The sequence below is a fragment of the Rhamphochromis longiceps genome, linkage group LG12 (genome assembly GCF_057381845.1).
Source record: "Rhamphochromis longiceps isolate RC_006_pf linkage group LG12, R_longiceps_female_GT1.1, whole genome shotgun sequence".
In the NCBI taxonomy this organism is placed as follows: domain Eukaryota; kingdom Metazoa; phylum Chordata; class Actinopteri; order Cichliformes; family Cichlidae; genus Rhamphochromis; species Rhamphochromis longiceps.
Genome location: NC_140568.1, coordinates 28,296,530 through 28,315,378, shown reverse-complemented (window position 1 = coordinate 28,315,378; position 18,849 = coordinate 28,296,530). Strand labels below are relative to the sequence as shown.

Here is an 18,849-nt window from a genome sequence, read left to right as displayed (position 1 = left end):
GCTTGTCCGCGTGCGTGTCAACATTTTTAAACTGACACTTTAGTATTTTGCTTGTTTCATCCATCTGTATCTTCGCTACTCGTAGTAGTGACGAGCGGGGGCGTCGAACATGACTTTCAAAGACCTGTCCTCTCAGTACGGAGCTGTACGCATGTGAGTGTGACTGGCCAAGATAACAGAGGTTGTTTTGAGAGAGGAATGACAAGGGCAGAGGCAGATAGAGGGTCTGTTCAAACTATTATTGTTATGTCTCACTGAGCCTCAGACAGACCGGCAATTAAATGGAACCACATTTGCAAACAGTCTGACAAGCTTGCCGGCTAATTGAGAGTGTATGCACATGTGAAGGTGACAGAGAGTGAGTGAGTGAGTGAGTGAGTGAGTGAGTGAGTGAGTGAGTGAGTGAGTGAGTGAGTGAGTGTGTGTGTGTGTGTGTGTGTGTGTGTGTGTGTGTGTGTGTGTGTGTGTGTGTGTGTGTGTGTGTGTGTGTGTGAGAAAGAGAGAAAGAAAAATCTGGTGTTAATCTTCTTTTGGCTGTCTGGTATCTCAAAGTGAGTGTGTGATTGGGGGCTAGGTGTGTGAGTAACACAATCTCCCCAGTGTAAATACATTCATTCAAACAGCCATAATACCTCCTGAAATAGTGTGATAAACACAGTTATTACTACCATCCTCCGGTTGATATTTCTTCAGCTGTGGTTGCCTAATGACGTCCGGATTTTATAACTGCTGTTATGAGGGGAGGAAAAAGGCTTTTTGATAGACTGATTGGCTGCACAAGATCAGAAAACATGCAGTTTTAGAGGAAGTAAAAGTAGTCATTAAATACAGACCTTTCTTTTTTTTTGACTGATCTGAAAAGCTGACCAAAGTGCAGTGACCTCTAAAGTATGCAAATGACTAATATATGTTTTATCCACATCTATCAGCAGACCTTGAGTGACCTGCTGCATTAATTAGGTTCACTTTTGGAGGATTTATTGATGGAATCTGGCACAAATGAGTCTTTGTGTGAACCAAAGAATACTATGAAGAAGCCCGCTTGGATGGATGGATGGGCCTGATGGATAGATTTGCAGCTAAACCTTTGCAAAAACCTGCATCAGTTCAAAGAGTGCAGCTTTTATGTGGCAGCGAAGAAATAAAGGACGTTTTTATCTGCACTAACTGGTGCTGCATTTCCCTGAAAGCTAACTCAATGCACTTGTGATTGATGTTTATAATTTCTAGGGGCATTGATGTATATTTTAAATATACCTGTGTCACAGGTGGTGCAGCTATGAGCTCCCTCATCAGTACACTCCTGACAGGTGTGGTGACAAAGGCGGCATTGTCTTCCCGCGGCATAACGGCCCTTCTGACAGCGGGTGTCACAGCGTCCTTCATCAAAGAACCTGCAGGTGGAACAAAATTAGGCCCAGCTACTGTATATAATATCCATATTTATAGTGTAACAAGTTGCTGCACTTGCATGACAAGTTGACAAGTTTAAGATGAAGATTTCACAAATTAAAACAGGTTAATCCAAACCAACTGCAACTTTTTTTTTTAGGTTCGTGTAATTATTTTAGCTCCTTCCTTTGGTGGGTTGGCTCAATTGTCTTCTTTTTAGTCAATTGTCAATCTTTTCAGTATACACTACAGATGTTTGTGTGTCAGTGGCTGTCACCGTGTTGCAGGGCAGCTGGTGCAGTCATCTCTCTCTGGACCTTTGCACCGCAGACAGGAAGGATCACACGGGTGGCACTTGTTGTGTTTACTCAAGTACTCTCCTGCCGATAGAGAGCCACAGAAAACAGCATCACCGCACGTTCGGCCTCACTTATCTGCCTCTATTTGACTCACTTCATACTTACCGTGCTTACTTGTCGTATCACTTGAGCGATTTGATTTGATGCTTTGATGTATCCTAGTTGCACCAAATTAACAGCCAATTGCTTTTGTTTTCATTTCATTAAATTTTTCTCTGACTTCTCCTGCACAGAAACAGCTGTATATCTGCTTTTCTTTATCTTGCAAATATATTTCACACATCTTTTTTTGCTAAAAAAAAAAAAAAAACTAAGGTGAAATGATCTGGTCATTTCTCATCTATTTAAAGAGAAGCTGTTGTCTTATGGGAAAGGACAACAGTGGTGCAGTAGTTAGCACTTTCACCTCATAAAGACTCTTGGTTTGAACCTCCCTGAGGCCTTTCTGTGTGGAGCTTGCGTGATCTCCCAGTACACGCGTGGGTTTTCTCTGGGCGCTCCAGTTTCTTTCCACAGTCCAAAGACTTGCATGTTAGGTTCATTCGCGATTGTAAATTGGCTGTCGTGTGGATGTGAGCGCTTCAGTGCGTTGAATAAGGCGCTGCCTGAATGTGGATTGTATTGTAAAGCCTCGTGTGTGCTCAGGATGAGTAGAGAAAGAGCAATATAAATGCCACTCAGCTTCCATTTCAGTCGTGACTACAAATTTTAAGCACTTCTAGTTCGCTGCACAGCGTTTCTGCACGAGTTCCCCACTTTGTGTGTTGACTTTGCACGTTTCCTCGCTCACATTTGGGTTTGTTCATTATCCAAAAGAATCACAGTTTAAGTCAGCAGTCGTACCCAGTGTAGCGTTTATCTAATTAAAGTCGTCTCTGAGGGGAAACAACGACTTTTCACGCCATGAACAGGAAGAGCCAAGATAATATACAAAGTCTTAAAGGAAGACATCATCTCTAATCACCAGCATCTGTAGCCAGGTAACGACAATATTTACAACCTCTTGCCATAGAAGTGAGCTTGCTTATTAGAGTGGAAATGCGACAGAGGCATCTGCTATATCATAAGGAAACATCCTTCCCGCAGCCCATTAACCACATCTTCCACTGATGAACGTGTTGAAAATGTGCGTAGGTTCTTGAAGGCCGGAAAGTTTTTCTTACAAAACAGATTACTGACTGGAAATTCAGCTTCAGGCGCCAGAAACCTCAACACCTGGCAAAGCAATCGTTGAGTCACTGGATCCCACTCCAGGTAGTTCTTATTGTAAATGTAAAATTAATAAGTGGTGCTTTTCTTTCTCAGGAATGAAGACCTAAACTTTGCTCACAGATGAAATGTTTGTAAGCGTTTGTGCCCAAGATTAAGAGGAGAACAAAACTTTACAAAAATAAAATCAACCTTGAAAACAATATTGTCTCCTCTTCTACTTTTGTATTACACAAAGGTGACAGACACTGGTTCAGGCGTAAAGATGGATGCTGTGTGTTTGTGTGCGAGCAGCCTTCAAGGCATCGGTGGGGTTTGTCTGTGCTCTCTGGCTTTCTGTGAAAAGCTCAATTGTTCCTTTCAAAACAAAAGAGCCTCTTTGTGTACAAACACAACAGGCGGTGGCTTCCCATTCAGTAGAGCTCTGCTGAAACGATTCAAGCAGCCCCCGAATACACGCCGTCACTCTTACTCACACACACAAATTGTCTCCCTGTCTTTATGTTTGTCTCCCCCTCACTCACAAACAAACAGAGCCAAGTTCTCAAGGGACAGAAAGCTGCACAACTCCACTCAGCAAAAGCAAACTTTGGACTCCCACTGCCAGACAGGAGAAAAATGGAGCGGAGAAGAAAGGGAGCCTGTCACTCAGGGGAGTAAAACTTTTCCTCTGTTCTGGACTCGGCTGACCTTGTGAGGACAGTGACACTCTACTTTGTAAAGAGAGACAGAGAGCGGGCGCTCTGTTGGCAGGTGTCACACTGACGTCTAACACACCTGATCATGAATCCCGATTCCTTTCCCCTCTTTCACCTGCTGGTCCCTGCGCCCACTCACTCTAAGAAGGTTTCAAGATATATTTATTCTTTTCAATCCACCCAAGTGGTTATTGAATACATTAGGTGTTTATTAGCCACAGTGGTTATTTAACATTGTGTATTTATCACCACAAGGGACCCTTCTTAGGGTTTCATACCCCAAGTGGCGTTTTTGGGATGCTGAACTCACAAAAACCAGAGGAAAAAGAAAAACAATAACATAATAAAATAATAACGTAAGACATAATTTGAGGGTATATCTCAGACTCCTGAAGACTCTTGTCTATATCAGCTACTATGAAGTTATCATGTTGCTTAGCACCCACCTACTAACAGGCTAAAAAGACCCCTTTTAGCATTTATGCAGATATACCTTTATACCATCATTTCATTTTCACAGTATTTTTTTAAAATAAATTCTTATTCATTTGCATAAACAAGACCTATCACTGCTTTTTCTCAATGTGATTATATTTTATTTACCATCACGAGCAGGCCAAACAGTCCTGCATCATGCCTATGTGCTAGTTTATATAGGATGCTGACGCTCTTCTTTACTATTACGAAAAAAATGTTTGATTGCTGGAAACTAAAGAGTTTCCCGAACTGTCCTATCAGTCAGACCCCTGTTAAAAAAAAATATTTTATGCACAGCAAATCTAGTTGCAGTGGGGTGCAACTAAAAATAACCCTAATTTTGATAATGAATATACAACAGCCACACAAGTGTGAGAAGACTGCATCCTGGCACTGAAATGTTTCCTGAAAGGCTGATATTAAACAGTGATTAGTATTTAATGGGACATTTAACCTGAAAATATTATTGTAGTACTACATATCTCCCCAGAATGTGTTGAGGTCTCCAGTTTTGTAGATGCAGATACATCTAAACGGCACTCATTTACTACTTTGTGATTAAGTTTCATTTAAAGTCTCTAAATCTCCTCAAACTGTTCGATGTAAGAACGATGCTAAATAAGGTTTGTAAATTTCTTCATTCTCTGAGTGACGATTACTAGAAGCTGCTTTGGTCATCACAAGCCCACAAATGTCATTTATTCATGTATCCAAACTACTACTTTTTTTCTTCACCACTTATCCACTTGGAGACTATCTTTGTTGTAAACCTTGGACAGGTTTAACACAGAGACAGACATGTATTCATTCGTACTCCTAGATTTAGACTCAACTAACGTGCTAATGCAGAAACCCCACACGTCTGCAGGATCCAGCCGGCCAGTGGATTCAAACCCCAGACCCTCTTACTGTGAGGTATCAATCCAAACCATCACATATCTGCATCGTCCCATACAGCGTTATATTTTTGCTATTATTTGCGGCTTTGTGACAAACATTCTATATTCATAAATGTAATCTAATACATGTAAAAGTTAAATCCAAAGATGTTAAATAAACCTTGCACCCAAAAACATACACTGTTGACCAGTTTCAGCTTCCACCTAATTGTAATTGAGCACACATATCTCCCTTTAAGAGCTGCGCCTGGGGCATGTGCAACTTTCACTTAATCAATGCGATTGAGTGCCGAAAAACGAATTCAAGGATCTGAATTTCAATGATGTTTTTGCCTTTCATGAATTTGTAAAACATAACTCAATAGAGTGAAAACAGGGAAACTTAATGACTTGGAAAGTGAGCAAACAAAAATGCTAATGAATGAAATAATACTGATTAATACACCCTCAAAATAATTAATGGAACTCAAAGGGAAAAAAACATGAACAGATTAAACATTTTAATAAGAACACTTAAGTAAAAAAAAGAAAAAAAAAAAGATTTTCAAAACTAGGACTTTGAGTAACATTAATAATGCATTGTCACAGATATGTCACAGGTACACAATAAAAACAGCTTTTATATGAGGGGTGGGTATGTGCGTGCGTCTTCTACCACACGCACACGCGCACACGAACACGCACACACGTGTCATCTTAAACAATGACCAAGATTAAGTTTTTGTTAAACAAAACAGGGGATTCATCAATCTTTATTACAAATCATCAAGAACCATAACCAGATAACGGTACAACAATTCATCTAATACTGTAAATGCTCAAGCTGCGGGTGCGATAACCCACACAAAATAACAATCTTAAACATTTTTTTTAATATTTTTTACTTTATTTTTTTATTGTTTCGCTGTTCTTTAATAGAAGCCAGCACCTCCAGGACAACCCTTTGAGTTCGATCAGGTAAAGTTCAGAGACAGGAGGAGAAACCGGGCACCTGACGTATGATGGCCTTGTCGCACACACGATGCGATTTGAATTTCTAACACAATGGATTCTGTCTAAAAAGAAAGTAATAATAATAATTTGATTGCATTATGTTTGTTTTAGGCTTTTTCCCCCTTGGATTAACTGGCCAAAAGTTCTGCTGCCAATAAATAAAATGAGAAAGACTTTGAACATGAATTTTCAGAGTAAAACCATCCCAGCACCCCGCCGTTTCGCTCAGCTGTCGCAGACCTTTACCTGCCGATGAAACGTGATAACAGCATTTTTCTGCTTCAATCGCTGACCCCACCATGGTCAGAGTTTAGAGCAGTATTTCAGCTTGATATGCTTTGCCATAATAATGGGATGACGAAAAGTTTGGACTTCTAAAACTCTATGTTATTTGATAACAGTAACATGTAGGGGATGCACCGATACACATACCCTTTTGTTTGTGTGGAAAATATAACCAACATGTAGTAGAATTTCAGTTCCCTTTAATGAATAAACTTCAATTACTTTAATCCAGTGACAACAAAAATGACGGAGGAGGCTTAAATCGTTTGATCACAGAGACGGATGGAATCGATACTCGGTTTGGGGGGGAAACAAAAAAGTTTAGTATCTATAATCATCATTTTGTGTGAAAAATTTGCATCGGTACATCCCTAGTACCACAAAATTACTATACCTCACTGCAGAAGCTCTGGAAGGAATGACTATTGACTCGTCCTGTAGTACCTCTTGATGGATCAATGCTGTCTGGGCTTACATCAAGAATTAATGGCATTCTCCGAGACCCAGTAAAGACAAACGCACACGCTCTTCAAAGGGTAACTTTACGTTTTAAGTAAATGAAATGGGGTGATTCTGGTCAGCGACATGCATCCGCCTTGTATACAGTGAATTCAAGTGGTGCACAGATTAAGTGTCTGCATAGTGTGTGAGTGTGTGTGTGTGTGTGTGTGTGTGTGTGTGTGTGTGTGTGTGTGTGTGTGTGTGAGGGGGTATGGACGCATTTGTGTGCCGTGTGTGTGTGTATATTAAAATGTGTGTAAATTTGTCTTCTCGCACAGCCAAAGTCAGCCCAGACACACATTATTTTCACATTACTGCGTGAGCTTGGTTTTTACTTTTTTCTTTTTGTCGTCCCCCCTCTTTGACGTATATTTACAGGCATAAAACCACGGCTTTTCCTACTGTATGTTCGCTTTCCATCTGTTTATCATTAACACTGGAAAGAGAGGAGGAAGAGGAGCCAGAATACAAATGCACACAGACGTATTTGACACAGGCTGAGCGGCTCCTGCATTTTAGCTATAATTCCTATACTGGCAACAAAAAAACAAAAAAAAGAAGGAAGGGAAAAAAAAAAAGGAGGTTCAATTATTTTGGCATCAATGCTTTGGTCACAAAATACCGACACTTATTCTTTTGTTTGTTTTCGCTTATGTTTTCATTTGCTCATTTGTTCTTGAAGTAAGTCCCAGTCGTATTACGCCCTGACCTCGTGTGTGTCCCAGTACAGAAAAAAAGGTAGGTTTGTTGTAGTCCTGTCATCGCACCTCCGATGCAGTCCCTTTAAAAGAGGCACAGATTCTCTTATAAATTATGTGACTGTGAATGAGTGGGCAGGGGGTCTGAAGAGGAGTGGGGTGCCCCCTGTGCCCCCCTCCCCCCGCATCCCCCCCCTGCACTCCCTTTAACACCCAGCAACTACGTCCCATCACCCCTTTTGTGAGCATGTTCTGCAGCACAGTTGTTGCAGCACTTTCCTCTGGCAGAGATTGTTCTTTTTAACGAGCACGCAGAAGCTGCCTTCCGCCCAAGATTCTTCATTTGCTTTCCACAGAGCAGGAAGAGGAGATAAAGAGGGGTGGGTGGGTAGTGGGGATGGAGAGGGGAGAAAGGAGACACACACACACACAGACACACAGATACACAAGGGCAGAACCATTTGTGATGGTTTAGAGCCGTGTGATTGGTCAGGAGACAGGGTTCAGGTGACAGGAAGAGGTTTTTGTTTGTTTGTTTGTTTAATCCAATCACAGGTGGTGTTCATCGAGGAGGAAAATTATTGCAGTCCGGTGGAGTGATTTCAATCCATGTCAGGAGAGAGGGGAATCAGATTCAGGAAGGAAAAAAGAGAGAGAAAAGAGAGACAGAGAGAGAGAGAGAGAAAACAAAACAAACGTCACACAATTAGAAAATTGAAGATTTTTGAAATTCACAACGTGGTTTCATTTTGCACAACAACAAAAAAAAGGGGACAACAAGTGGACCGCCAGTCTGTAAATCCTGTGAGCCAATTCTTTCACAACTCAACAGCAGTTCACATCGGAGCTGCAAATCAAAACGTCACCAGTAAGAAGCTGGAGCGGAGGGTGGGGGTTTAGGAAGACAGGAAACAGACTGAGTGTGCACTTAAAGTCCTCATCATTAACAGAAAGGTCACGCAGTAAAGATATTTTATCCTCGGAGCTTTATCTCATCACAAACCGAGACTTCGTGGCCAAGGGTTCATTTTAAATAGAAGGTCACGGCTAGAGCAGAAAATCACAGGATTTATTCAAAGCCTCATAATCAGACCATCACATCAGAGGGGTTAGTGGGGGGAAAGAAAAAATAATAACGAAAGAAAGGGAATGTTTGCATTTAGAAGAGCATCAGCAGAGCATGCTCAATTTGGGGAGGAGAAGCCACAAGGCGTGGATGACAGAAAATGGAGAACACAACGTAAGGCAGGAGAAGATTGAGCAGAATATTTAAATAAATATAAAAATATATCAATGAAGACTTGGAAGGGATTTAATAATGTTTAGCAACTGAACAGTTATGGTCACAATCCACCCCCTTGAGTTATGGCATTAAACAATGGTAACGCGGGCCAATATTTTTCATCTAGACCTTTAAGATCTCAATGAAAAATATTACCACTTCAGCATTTTATCTTGTTGGACAGTTTTCTAAACTTAAGCCATAATAAACACATGATTTCTCGAGTTATTACCAAAATGTATTTGTGAGGTCACAGTAAACTAGTGCAAGACTTAGAAGATTTAGATATTGGAGGCCGAAGTGAACATTCGTGCCAAATCTCAGGAAATCCCTCAAACAGGATTGCGTGTTGCTGAGAATGAATGACCCCAACATGGAGCACAAGAAATACAAAGGAAAACATAAAAGAGCGCATAAGTAGATACTCAACAATCTTTTCTGCCCATGCGATCCAACAAAGTTCAGGAACCCAGGAAAGCACTGTGTTAATGTCATATGATAGAAACGTGTGAGCACGTAGTCCCAGAGAGGTTTTATATTAGTGACATGCAGGACATGGATGTAGAGCACAGAAGCTAAAAGCACAGCTTTGTTGGTTAGGAGCTACAGCAGTGAGCGGTTTCATTTAACGTGTTAGTTCAGAGTTCAAATTTCTTAAAAATGGCCGCAAGTGAATCATTTTCTTTGTCAAACTACTTCACCTGTGGGCCAAATAAAAACCATTCCAAATAATAAACAACTATCCAGATCATGGTATTGATAAGAAAGCTGACAACTCACCATCTTTGCAGATGGTGCTCACCACGCAGGCTCCTGCCTCCAGATTGTAACCACTGTTGCAGCTGCTGCAGTTTCTTTCCCCGGGCCCCAAGCACTCATAGCAGCTACTGTCACACCTGCCGAAGGGTGCGTGAGGAATTAGATGCTAGTCAAGGCAGCACAAACTTTATTCCTGCACGCCAAAATCGGAAGTAAATCGATCGCTATAAAGGCAGTGATGAATGACACCTGTTAGAGCTCACATTTCAACTTTGTCAGTCTACAAACACCAGAACTATTAAAAGGTATGACTATATTAATAGCAGAAAACAACCCTGACGCATATATTATACTGCAGTATTAGACCTTTACAAAAATGGGAAAAAAAGCTGTAATTTATGTAGACTCTCTTATTTATTCTCTTACTTTTCTTATATGTAATATTATTGGCCTATTCGGTTTCTGCTGGTGAGCGGTGTCTGCAAATGTGCCAAATTTCTGAACACAGAAAATCTGGAGGAGAAGATACCTGAAGCAATCCTTTAGGAGCAAGTGTTAGACACAGTTATCACATTTATCATCCCGCTAGTGTGAAAACATCACTTTCTGAGACAAATCTGAAGCTGAGCATGAAGGAATCCAGTACGGTAAAAGGGTCAAGTGGGCAATAAATAATTCAAGACGGGAAGGGAACATAGCAGGGAGGTAAGGCCATAAGAGGAACAGACAAGATGTCTGACGCTGTGGATGAGTTTCAACTAGCAAAGTAGTCATCAAACCATTGTCAATCATGGGGATATGATTATGTTTACGTGTTCTTTCCGTCCTCATTCAGGTTAACATTAGCGAAGGGTGACTCAACAGAGCCGTCTGTGGGAAAAGCTCACACAGCTTAAAGACAACAAAACAATGACGGCACCAAATGTCAGCGCTGACTGGCTCTGTGACTGTGGTTTACTGGGAAGTCCTTCATTGCAGGCTTTCTGTTCTCATTTACTTTTACTGTCATCAGTGACTGATTGCAATTTTGCTGAATTACCCCGTTTGAATTTTTAAATACAGGTGTAGTGCAGCCGAGTTTTGATTTCATCAGATGTAGGTGCCCATCTTCAGGCTGCCAGCTCAGAAACCAGAAATGCACAGAGCAGGGAGAGAAATAAGAAAATAACAGCGGAGGCTAAAGTTAGGTTTAAGTTGGAAATTTGCACTTGCACTAGCAAAAGAAACTTCCTTGTTTATCTCTACAGACTGGAAAGTTGTCCCCCCACACCACCCCTTTTCACCGTGGCGTAGAGGTGTTGGCAGGTGTGCTGACTCACTTCTTACAGGACCTCTGCACCTGCCCGTTGTCTGAGGTCTGCTCTGACAGGTAGTAGCTAGGACTGCATGTTAAAACACACCGCCAATCCTCAAGTAAGTAGCCGTCTGCACACTTTGTGCACGCCTCGACTCCTGTGCCTGCAAGACACAAATGCATTTTTGAGCGTTACACTGGCGAATAGAAAATGTTGATCGTGTCTTTAAAACGCACAGATTTACTGCACATTACAAATGTAATCCTGCAAGCATTGCTTCCTACCTGCGCAGGTGGCACAGGCCCGGTGACATGGTTCGCAGGTCCTTCTGTGGCCGTTGTAGTAAGTCCCGGCGTCACAGGTCATCTGACACTTGTTTGCCTGAAGGCTGGAAAGTGAAGCGAAACAAGGCACTCGTAACTTTAAAGTAAAACCAGAACATCCTGCAGTAAAATCACCGGACATTAAAAAGCCTCATGTTTTCCTTTGTGTGGATGCAGTGTGCATCAAAACAACATGCTTCTGACTTTTGCATTGATTTTAAAGGTGGCAGATGGTGGAGAAGAGGTCAGATATGTAGCAGGTTTGGAGGTTACAAAGTCGGCTCTGTGGAGTCACAGTGAGGACAGGTTGGTGAGCTTTGCTAAGCTGAAAAACAGCTGGTCCGCGTTAGCTTAGGTTTCCCAGAAACAATTTCGTCTGGTCCCGTCTTCCTCTCCGACTCCTAACTGAGCATTAATGGTGGACTAAGTGGAAGAGGAGAGACTGTGTGTGTCTGCGCGTGTATGTGTGTGTTTCTGTGGTCTCTGAGGCGTTCAGAGGAAATTATGGCCTACAAGTGTCCCTCCCCACCTCCACCTCTGGCAACACTATGCACTTAAAAGTTGGGTTCAAGACCACAGTATGTTTAAACACTTCACAAGTGTTTCTTTCCTGACCTAGCTGGAATTCCAGCACTTTAGAAACTATCCTCAGTCAGGTCAAATGCAGCTGGGTCATTTTGAAGAGGCTCCTGTGGAAGTGGCCAAATGATGAACTGAACCATGTCTCAATGGCTGGGTAAACGGTTCAGATCATAGCCTCTTCAAAGTAAGGATTACAACGCAAAACAGATCCTCTTCCTTTGGGTCTCCACATTACACAAGCATATGTGGGCTTTAATAAGCCACTGACCACACTGGATAACTATCAGTTTACTCAATATGGATCCCAAGTGGATAAAAGTTGGGAAACCCTCGTTTCACCGGTTCACTGTACAAACCACAAAGTATACAATGTTCTGGAATAAAATGGCAGCACTTCTGCAACATTACAGTCAATGAGCACAAAAGGTTTTTATCCTGGAACCACAACAGTGATATTTGGGGGGGAAATCTACGTCAAATTTTATGTTCAAGGCTTATCAAAGCACAAAGCCCTTCATATGATACATATTGTAGAAGCGGTCCATGTATAATGAACCACAACCCACTTGCGGTTCAGGAGTTAAAGCGAGTTGTCCAATAATCACAGCAGTTCAGTGGCTGTTCCTGTTGAAGCATCACTGAGCAAGAGTGTAAGAACGGGTGAAAAAGCTTTAACTGAGCAGTGTGTTTGAGACCAGCTAGTTTGTACGATTTTCTGACCACATTTAAATGTGAATGTTATATAAACAGACTCAACGATGGTGACAAAAAACATCCAACTGTTTGCAATGAGGGGCAAAATTTGGAGGTTTTCAGACCAATCTTTTCCTGTTGCAGTACCTCATACATTAAAACCTGATTAGTCAGATGATAATTTAAAAGCACTTAAGACAGAAGTTGAGTCCTGTTTACTTTCTGACAGTCATGCAACTGACCATTTTCTAAAAGAAGTTGATGTTCACATCTGATTGTCAGAGATTCTCACAAAACATCACAACACTCTCCTACTGCCCAACATCTTACAGCCAAAGCACAACCGTCACGAAAAACGCAAGGCAGGATTTCTTGTAATTTAAGTCGTTTTTAGGAATAGTTCTCCTGGTTTCTTGAAGGACATTTAAAGCTCTTCTTTGGATGTTGGCTGGCATTTGTTCTATTCTCTGTCGAGATGATCCCATACTGTTTCATTACTGTGTTTTTCTCTACACAGCTAACCTTTTACTGCACTGGCAGTGTGTTTGGGATCATTGTCATGCTGAAAAATACATTTACTGCCAATTAGATGCTTTACACTTCGTATTGCATTGTGAGTCAAAATCTGATGCTAGTCCATGTTTGAAATTAAATCAGTTTTGATAAGATCTCCAGCAATGAAAATGCATCAATGTCACCATGTTTTATAGATGGCTGTAGACATTTGTGTCCTACCTCTCTCTAGGCATCCTCCATACATATTGGCAACAATCTGAAGCAAAAAGTTAATTGGATTCATCACCCCATAAACCACTGATTTCGAATCCAGTTCTTGTGTAATATGTCATACCTGGCTGGTTAAAAAACTTGGCTTCTTGACAGCCACCCTTCCACTCAGACCAATTCCAATGAGGCTACAGTAAACAGTAGACGGATCGACTTGTAACGCCGTTACTTGTAACGCCGTTATTCCCATCACTGCTCATAGGTCAATATTAGGTGGCTTTAAACAACAACAACAATCATTCTTCTGAAAATGGTCAGTACAAGGCCTGGACTGATAATGAGTGAGAAAGCAAGACGTAAAGGAATGGTGGGTGGTCTAACACGAACACATTTTGCACAGTGCTACATTGACTTTTCATATGCACCTCTTTCACGTGATGACTAAAAAAAGTTCAAGGCTGTGCTGTTTGTGAAAATGATTAATGCTTTAAACTATAATCAGTGACTCTAGTCAGGAATTGCTCAACGTGGCACCCATCTTACCTCATCCCAGGTTTACATTCTGTGCAGATATTGGAGGCTGTACACTTCTTACAGTTCTCCTGACATCGCCTAAAAATGTTGGAATCTGGAAGACACACAGTGCGCGAGTCATACACAGCACATAATAGGAACCAGAAGTCTGGTTGCATTAAAAAAAAAAAAAAAAAAAAAAAAAAAAAACAGCAGGGGAATAGAGGGGAAAGAGTGATGAAGAGTATCAGTTGGAGTCGAATGTGTGAGGAAGACCAGCGAGTAAAGTTATGAGAGAATATTGAGAAGAAGAGGCAAAAAGGACAAAAAAGGAAAAAAAAAAAAAGAGGAGGAAATCGAGATAGCGAGATGAGGGGTGAAAGGTTCTGTGGGGCTGAAAGAAGATTATAGTGTTGAGGGAGGATGGGAATCTGGATGAATATTTCAAAAGGCAGACTAAAGTCAATGACACGCTTTGACACAAAGCACATGGACTCCTCTGTAGCAATGGTGATTGCCAAAAAGTTATGCTAATAACATGTTTTATCATTCCCTGAAAGGACGAGGAGACTGTAAGTAAGAATGCTGGTTGGATTTTTTGGATTTTTAGGAATCCTTACAGGATGAAGGAAGGACATGAGCAGGCTACGGACTGGTTTCCAAGAAAAGTTGGACGATATGTTGTTGTGGCATTTTGGCTCAGGTGAACATTAGAGTGTAATTTGGCTCATCAATCAATATAAATTCTTTAGAAATTGTAGGGTTTTTAAAATGGGTATAAAAACCATCTGCTGCTGATTTCTACCCTTCTCCATGTTATATCAGGGTTTCTTGAATATTTTTGCATTTTAAACAATTCACAAAATGATTAATGATTAGAAAAGATTTAGTGAAACCACAATAAATAGTACAATCCTGGTCAAACGCTTTGTCATTTAGTATATATGCACTAATTTTAACATCAATAGCACAGCGAGCCTAGCTTACATTGGTTTATCCGTGATATGGTAACAAAATAATGCCAACGTTGCTGTCAGAATGTTAAAAAGAAAATAAACTCCAGTTTTCTTATTTAAAAAAAAACAACAACAACCAAAAAACCCTCGGCTATGCTGCCATTCCAAAAGGGAAAATGTACCCACTACATCTTGGCCTGTTAAAATGTTATGATTAAACTTGCATCAGAATATCTCAGATCTGCTGCCAGAGACTCTCAGAGCTGCCAGGGCTTACACACTATCCTGGCAAATACAAAGACATAATTATAATATATACATAGTGTCAGTCTCTCATTTCTGGTTTGTTTTTATTAACAAAAAAAAAAAAAAAAAAAAAAAAAAAAACACTGGCAAAAATTCTGAACCCGTAAAGCGCATACTTTCTGTGAATACTACTGCACTACTGAATACTTTACATGCCAGAATTTAACACAGGAAGAAAAAAAAGAAAGGAAAAATGATTGTAAACCTAATCCAAGCATAATCTTCCTGCAGATCTGCTTTATTTCATGTTTTATTCCACTTTAATTTGACGTAGCCAAACGGTTCACTACCACAAACTTTTCAGTTCAGCTTGAATCAGCAAGTGCATTACAATAAACAAGCGGCTAGACATTACCTCAAGGGTACAATGGCATCATTCTGGTGTGGTGAATGAAAGCAGACTGGTGATAGTTACTGCTAAGGGTGGAGGTTTTTAGAAACCTCCTCCACCATTTACAAATGGCAGTGTATTTCTCTACAGTCGTAATCTAAGGAACTTCAGGCACAGATGATTGTGCAGTGGACACGGAGAATAACAGTGAGATTTTGGCATTTTAAGAAAACAAGTGCACAACAGAAACACAACTGAAGTCCCAAGAAACTTATAACAAAACTGTGTGACAGCCTGTAAATAAGAAATGCACAGCCACCGTGATGTGACTAATTGGTTTAAAAAAACCTGACGTTTTGAAACCGAGTGAAGCATAGATCTGAGTGAGAAACAGTAATATATTATAACACATTCCCTGCTTCTCGTTTATGTTACTCTAATGTTTATTCGGGGCGTTCGTGGCTCAAAGAGTTGGCAGTTTGTCTTGTAACCGGAAGGTTGCCGGTTCAAGCCCCGGCTCGGACAGTCTCGGTCGTTGTGTCCTTGGGCAAGACACTTCACCTGCCGCCTACTGGTGTTGGCCAGAGTGGCCGATGGCGCGATATGGCAGCCTCGCTTCTGTCAGTCTGCCCCAGGGCAGCTGTGGCTACAACTGTAGCTGCCTCCACCAGTGTATGAATGTGAGAGTGAATGAATAGTGGAATTGTAAAGTGCTTTGAGGGCCCCGAAAAGCGCTATATAAATCCAATCCATTATTATTCTACGAAACAAACAATGTGTTTTCTTAAATAAAATCTAAAACTAGCGACTGAGACCATAAACCCGTCGGGATGTTTTTTTACTTAGGGAGTCGCCCCCTGTTGGGTGTCAAAAAATATGCAGGATATGGCACTTCTGCAGTAGCTTTACTTTTCAGACCCAGAGGTTAGCCATGACAAACCCGGTGTGACCTGCGGGGAAACCTACCGCTGTCGAGGTAGAAGCCGTCAGGACAGTTGGCGACGCACGTGTGGGAGCCCTCGATGAGGTTAAAACCACTCCTGCATGTGGTGCACTGGTCACTACGACTACCAACACAGGTCTCACAAGAGGAGGAGCACTTCTTGCAACGTTTCCTATCATCACGGAAAAATCCACTGGGGCACTCCGATACACACATCCTGGAAAGAAAAGTCATTGAAGACAGGAAAAGTATTTACATTTAGAGCATTAGGATAACCTCCTTGAGATGGAACATGTCATTTTGGAGGTTTTGAAGACAAATATAAAGACAACAAAAAAAAGGTGAGGGAAAAAAAAAATTACAACCTTATACAAAGGTTGTAATTTTCAGATTGATTAGTCAACGCTGCGCAAAATAAGTGAACAGTTACACTCGGAAACATGTTTATGCAAGTTTAACACTCAGGTGGAGCTCAAAACATCAAAGCTTTTTTTTAAAAGAACTTCTTTGGATACAAAACAGGAAGACTTAGTATAAAAAAAATGAAGAATGGAAAAAAAGGTGTCATGAAAGCATGTAAAAAAAAAAATCTATAGCACATTTTTCTTAAAGATTTATTGAGGCTGTAGTTTCCTCTGAAGGACAGCGTTCTTCAGCAGCAGACCAGTGAAGACCAAATCAAAACCAAAGACCGAAATGTAAAAAATAAATAAATACATAATCTCTGCAGCAAATATGATCTAAAATGCAATAAAATATCTGTGAAGTAATGCAAAAATAAATGTGTGCGTGCAGGTTTTACACAACGAACAGGCCAACATCTACTGAATAACTTCACAGCTCCTTAGCACCCCATCATTTTAACCCGAGCTCACATCCTGAAGTAATGACCTCCATAGAGCTAAAGAGCAAAAAAAAAAACAAAAAAAAAAACCGCACACACAAGCGTGCACCTTCTGCCAAAAAACACACACTGCACGTGTGTAAGTACAAAAGACATGCTTCTATCCTCCAACTTAAATACATGCCTGGTTTGCTGAAATGGTTATATAAAAAGAAAAAAATATCTTTTGTAACAACAGCATGTACTGTAGTGTAACCTCTAAACCCAGGACACCAATTAAAACTTCAAACCTTATTTTGTCTCCGACACACTGATTAAACATGTAGAAGACAATAGAAGGGAACTTTGAAATTCAAACCTGAATTTAGGCAAGAAATTTGGAAAGCCAGAAGGGTGCGCATTCAAAATGTTGGCCCCCTGTACATGCCAACAAAGCTAACAGATCTAAATTCAAATGTGTACTTTATAAACGGTTACAAATATTTGCATATTATTATCCCTCAACAAACACCGATAGTTCTCTCAGAACCTAAGAAAATGTTTTTAAAATGTAATCGATTACTATTTACAAGCTGATAGTTTACCCTGAGAATCAAACTCAAAAATACATAAAAAGAAATTCCAAAGACCCCCACATCCTTTGGTGTATGTGAAGCATCAAACACGCATGTAGGGATGTAATTATCTGATGACTAGACGCTGCTGCCACCCCTCCTCCTTCCTCCAATCTTCATTCATCAATTGCTCCCTGTGGTGGCAGAAAAGGGCAGCACACCTCTAAAGTGAGCTAATGATAAGGCAGCACCTAAGCTTGCACATTCTCATGCACCTGCATCGGCCTGTCTTTTATTAGACCAGAGACAGGCCGACACAAAGGCAATTACTACAGACTTTGATCCCGGGGGGCAAGCACAAAATGTAGACACATGCACAAATTTACAGTCACACACGGGCTTGTATACACACAATTAAGAAGGGGAAAGGACAAACAGGACACACCGTGACTGACAGCGTTTCTCTTATCAGACTGACGTGGTGTAATTAATCAGGCCACCATCAGGAAAGTTTCCAAGCTCACCATGTAACAGTCTCCTTATATAAAGCACAGTGCAATGCAAAGCTTCCAAAAACTCAGTAGCCAGTTCTCAGTTCTTGTTTTTCTCTCTCAGATTTACTTGTCAAAACGTAGAAACACTCTTTTTCTGGATTCACATGAAAATAAATAAATAAAATGCACTAAAAATAAACGCAGATGTTAAATTTCTGTAGGTTTCCTAATGATCAAACCCAATCACACAAAACAGGCTGGCGAACAGATGTTTCTCTGAGGTATGTAAACAACTGAAATGTTGCCTTCGGCTGGTTAAGTCTACAGATCGAGGGATTTGTATGCACCAATGTTCACTTTACCTTTGGAAAACTATCTGATTGAAAGCCCCTCAGCTAATATTGATCCGTCTGCTCATTGGACCTCTTACTCCTAAAAACGATCAAAAGACGAAGCAACTGCTGGGCCAGACATGGGTTTTCCATGTGTTGCCTTTAAATTAACAAAGGAGATGGCTCAAATGGCTCTGTTGGAGTTCATTAAACAAGATTTTTTTTGGCATTGTGGGTCATAGGGTTTGAGCTGATCCAAGTAGTTCTAGCTCCTAATTCTACAACGAAGAACATAAAGGAATAAAAGTTTTGCCAGGACAATCATTCAATCATTTGTTTTTTAGTCTGTGATTAGTTTTGTTTATTCATGTGTTGAAATCTTTTATCTTCTTTGTTAAAAAAAAA

The 18,849-nt window shown here is 40.7% G+C and overlaps 1 protein-coding gene across 2 annotated transcripts in view; it reads right to left on the bottom strand.

Annotated features, from left to right (window-relative positions):
• Nucleotides 1-18,849, bottom strand: part of pcsk5b (proprotein convertase subtilisin/kexin type 5b) — an 88,441-nt gene that overhangs the window by 10,919 nt on the left and 58,673 nt on the right. Inside the window, exons 16-22 of one of the 2 annotated variants that reach the window (XM_085425646.1) lie at nucleotides 16,244-16,437; nucleotides 13,715-13,799; nucleotides 11,132-11,235; nucleotides 10,872-11,010; nucleotides 9,574-9,689; nucleotides 1,670-1,772; nucleotides 1,258-1,394 (exon numbers count right to left, since the gene is read on the bottom strand). In XM_085425646.1, coding sequence (XP_085281772.1) covers nucleotides 1,258-1,394; nucleotides 1,670-1,772; nucleotides 9,574-9,689; nucleotides 10,872-11,010; nucleotides 11,132-11,235; nucleotides 13,715-13,799; nucleotides 16,244-16,437 — 878 coding nt within the window. Of the gene's footprint in view, nucleotides 1-1,257; nucleotides 1,395-1,669; nucleotides 1,773-5,661; nucleotides 7,858-9,573; nucleotides 9,690-10,871; nucleotides 11,011-11,131; nucleotides 11,236-13,714; nucleotides 13,800-16,243; nucleotides 16,438-18,849 lie in introns of those variants that run through there. The other variant, XM_085425644.1, reaches the window with a different exon arrangement.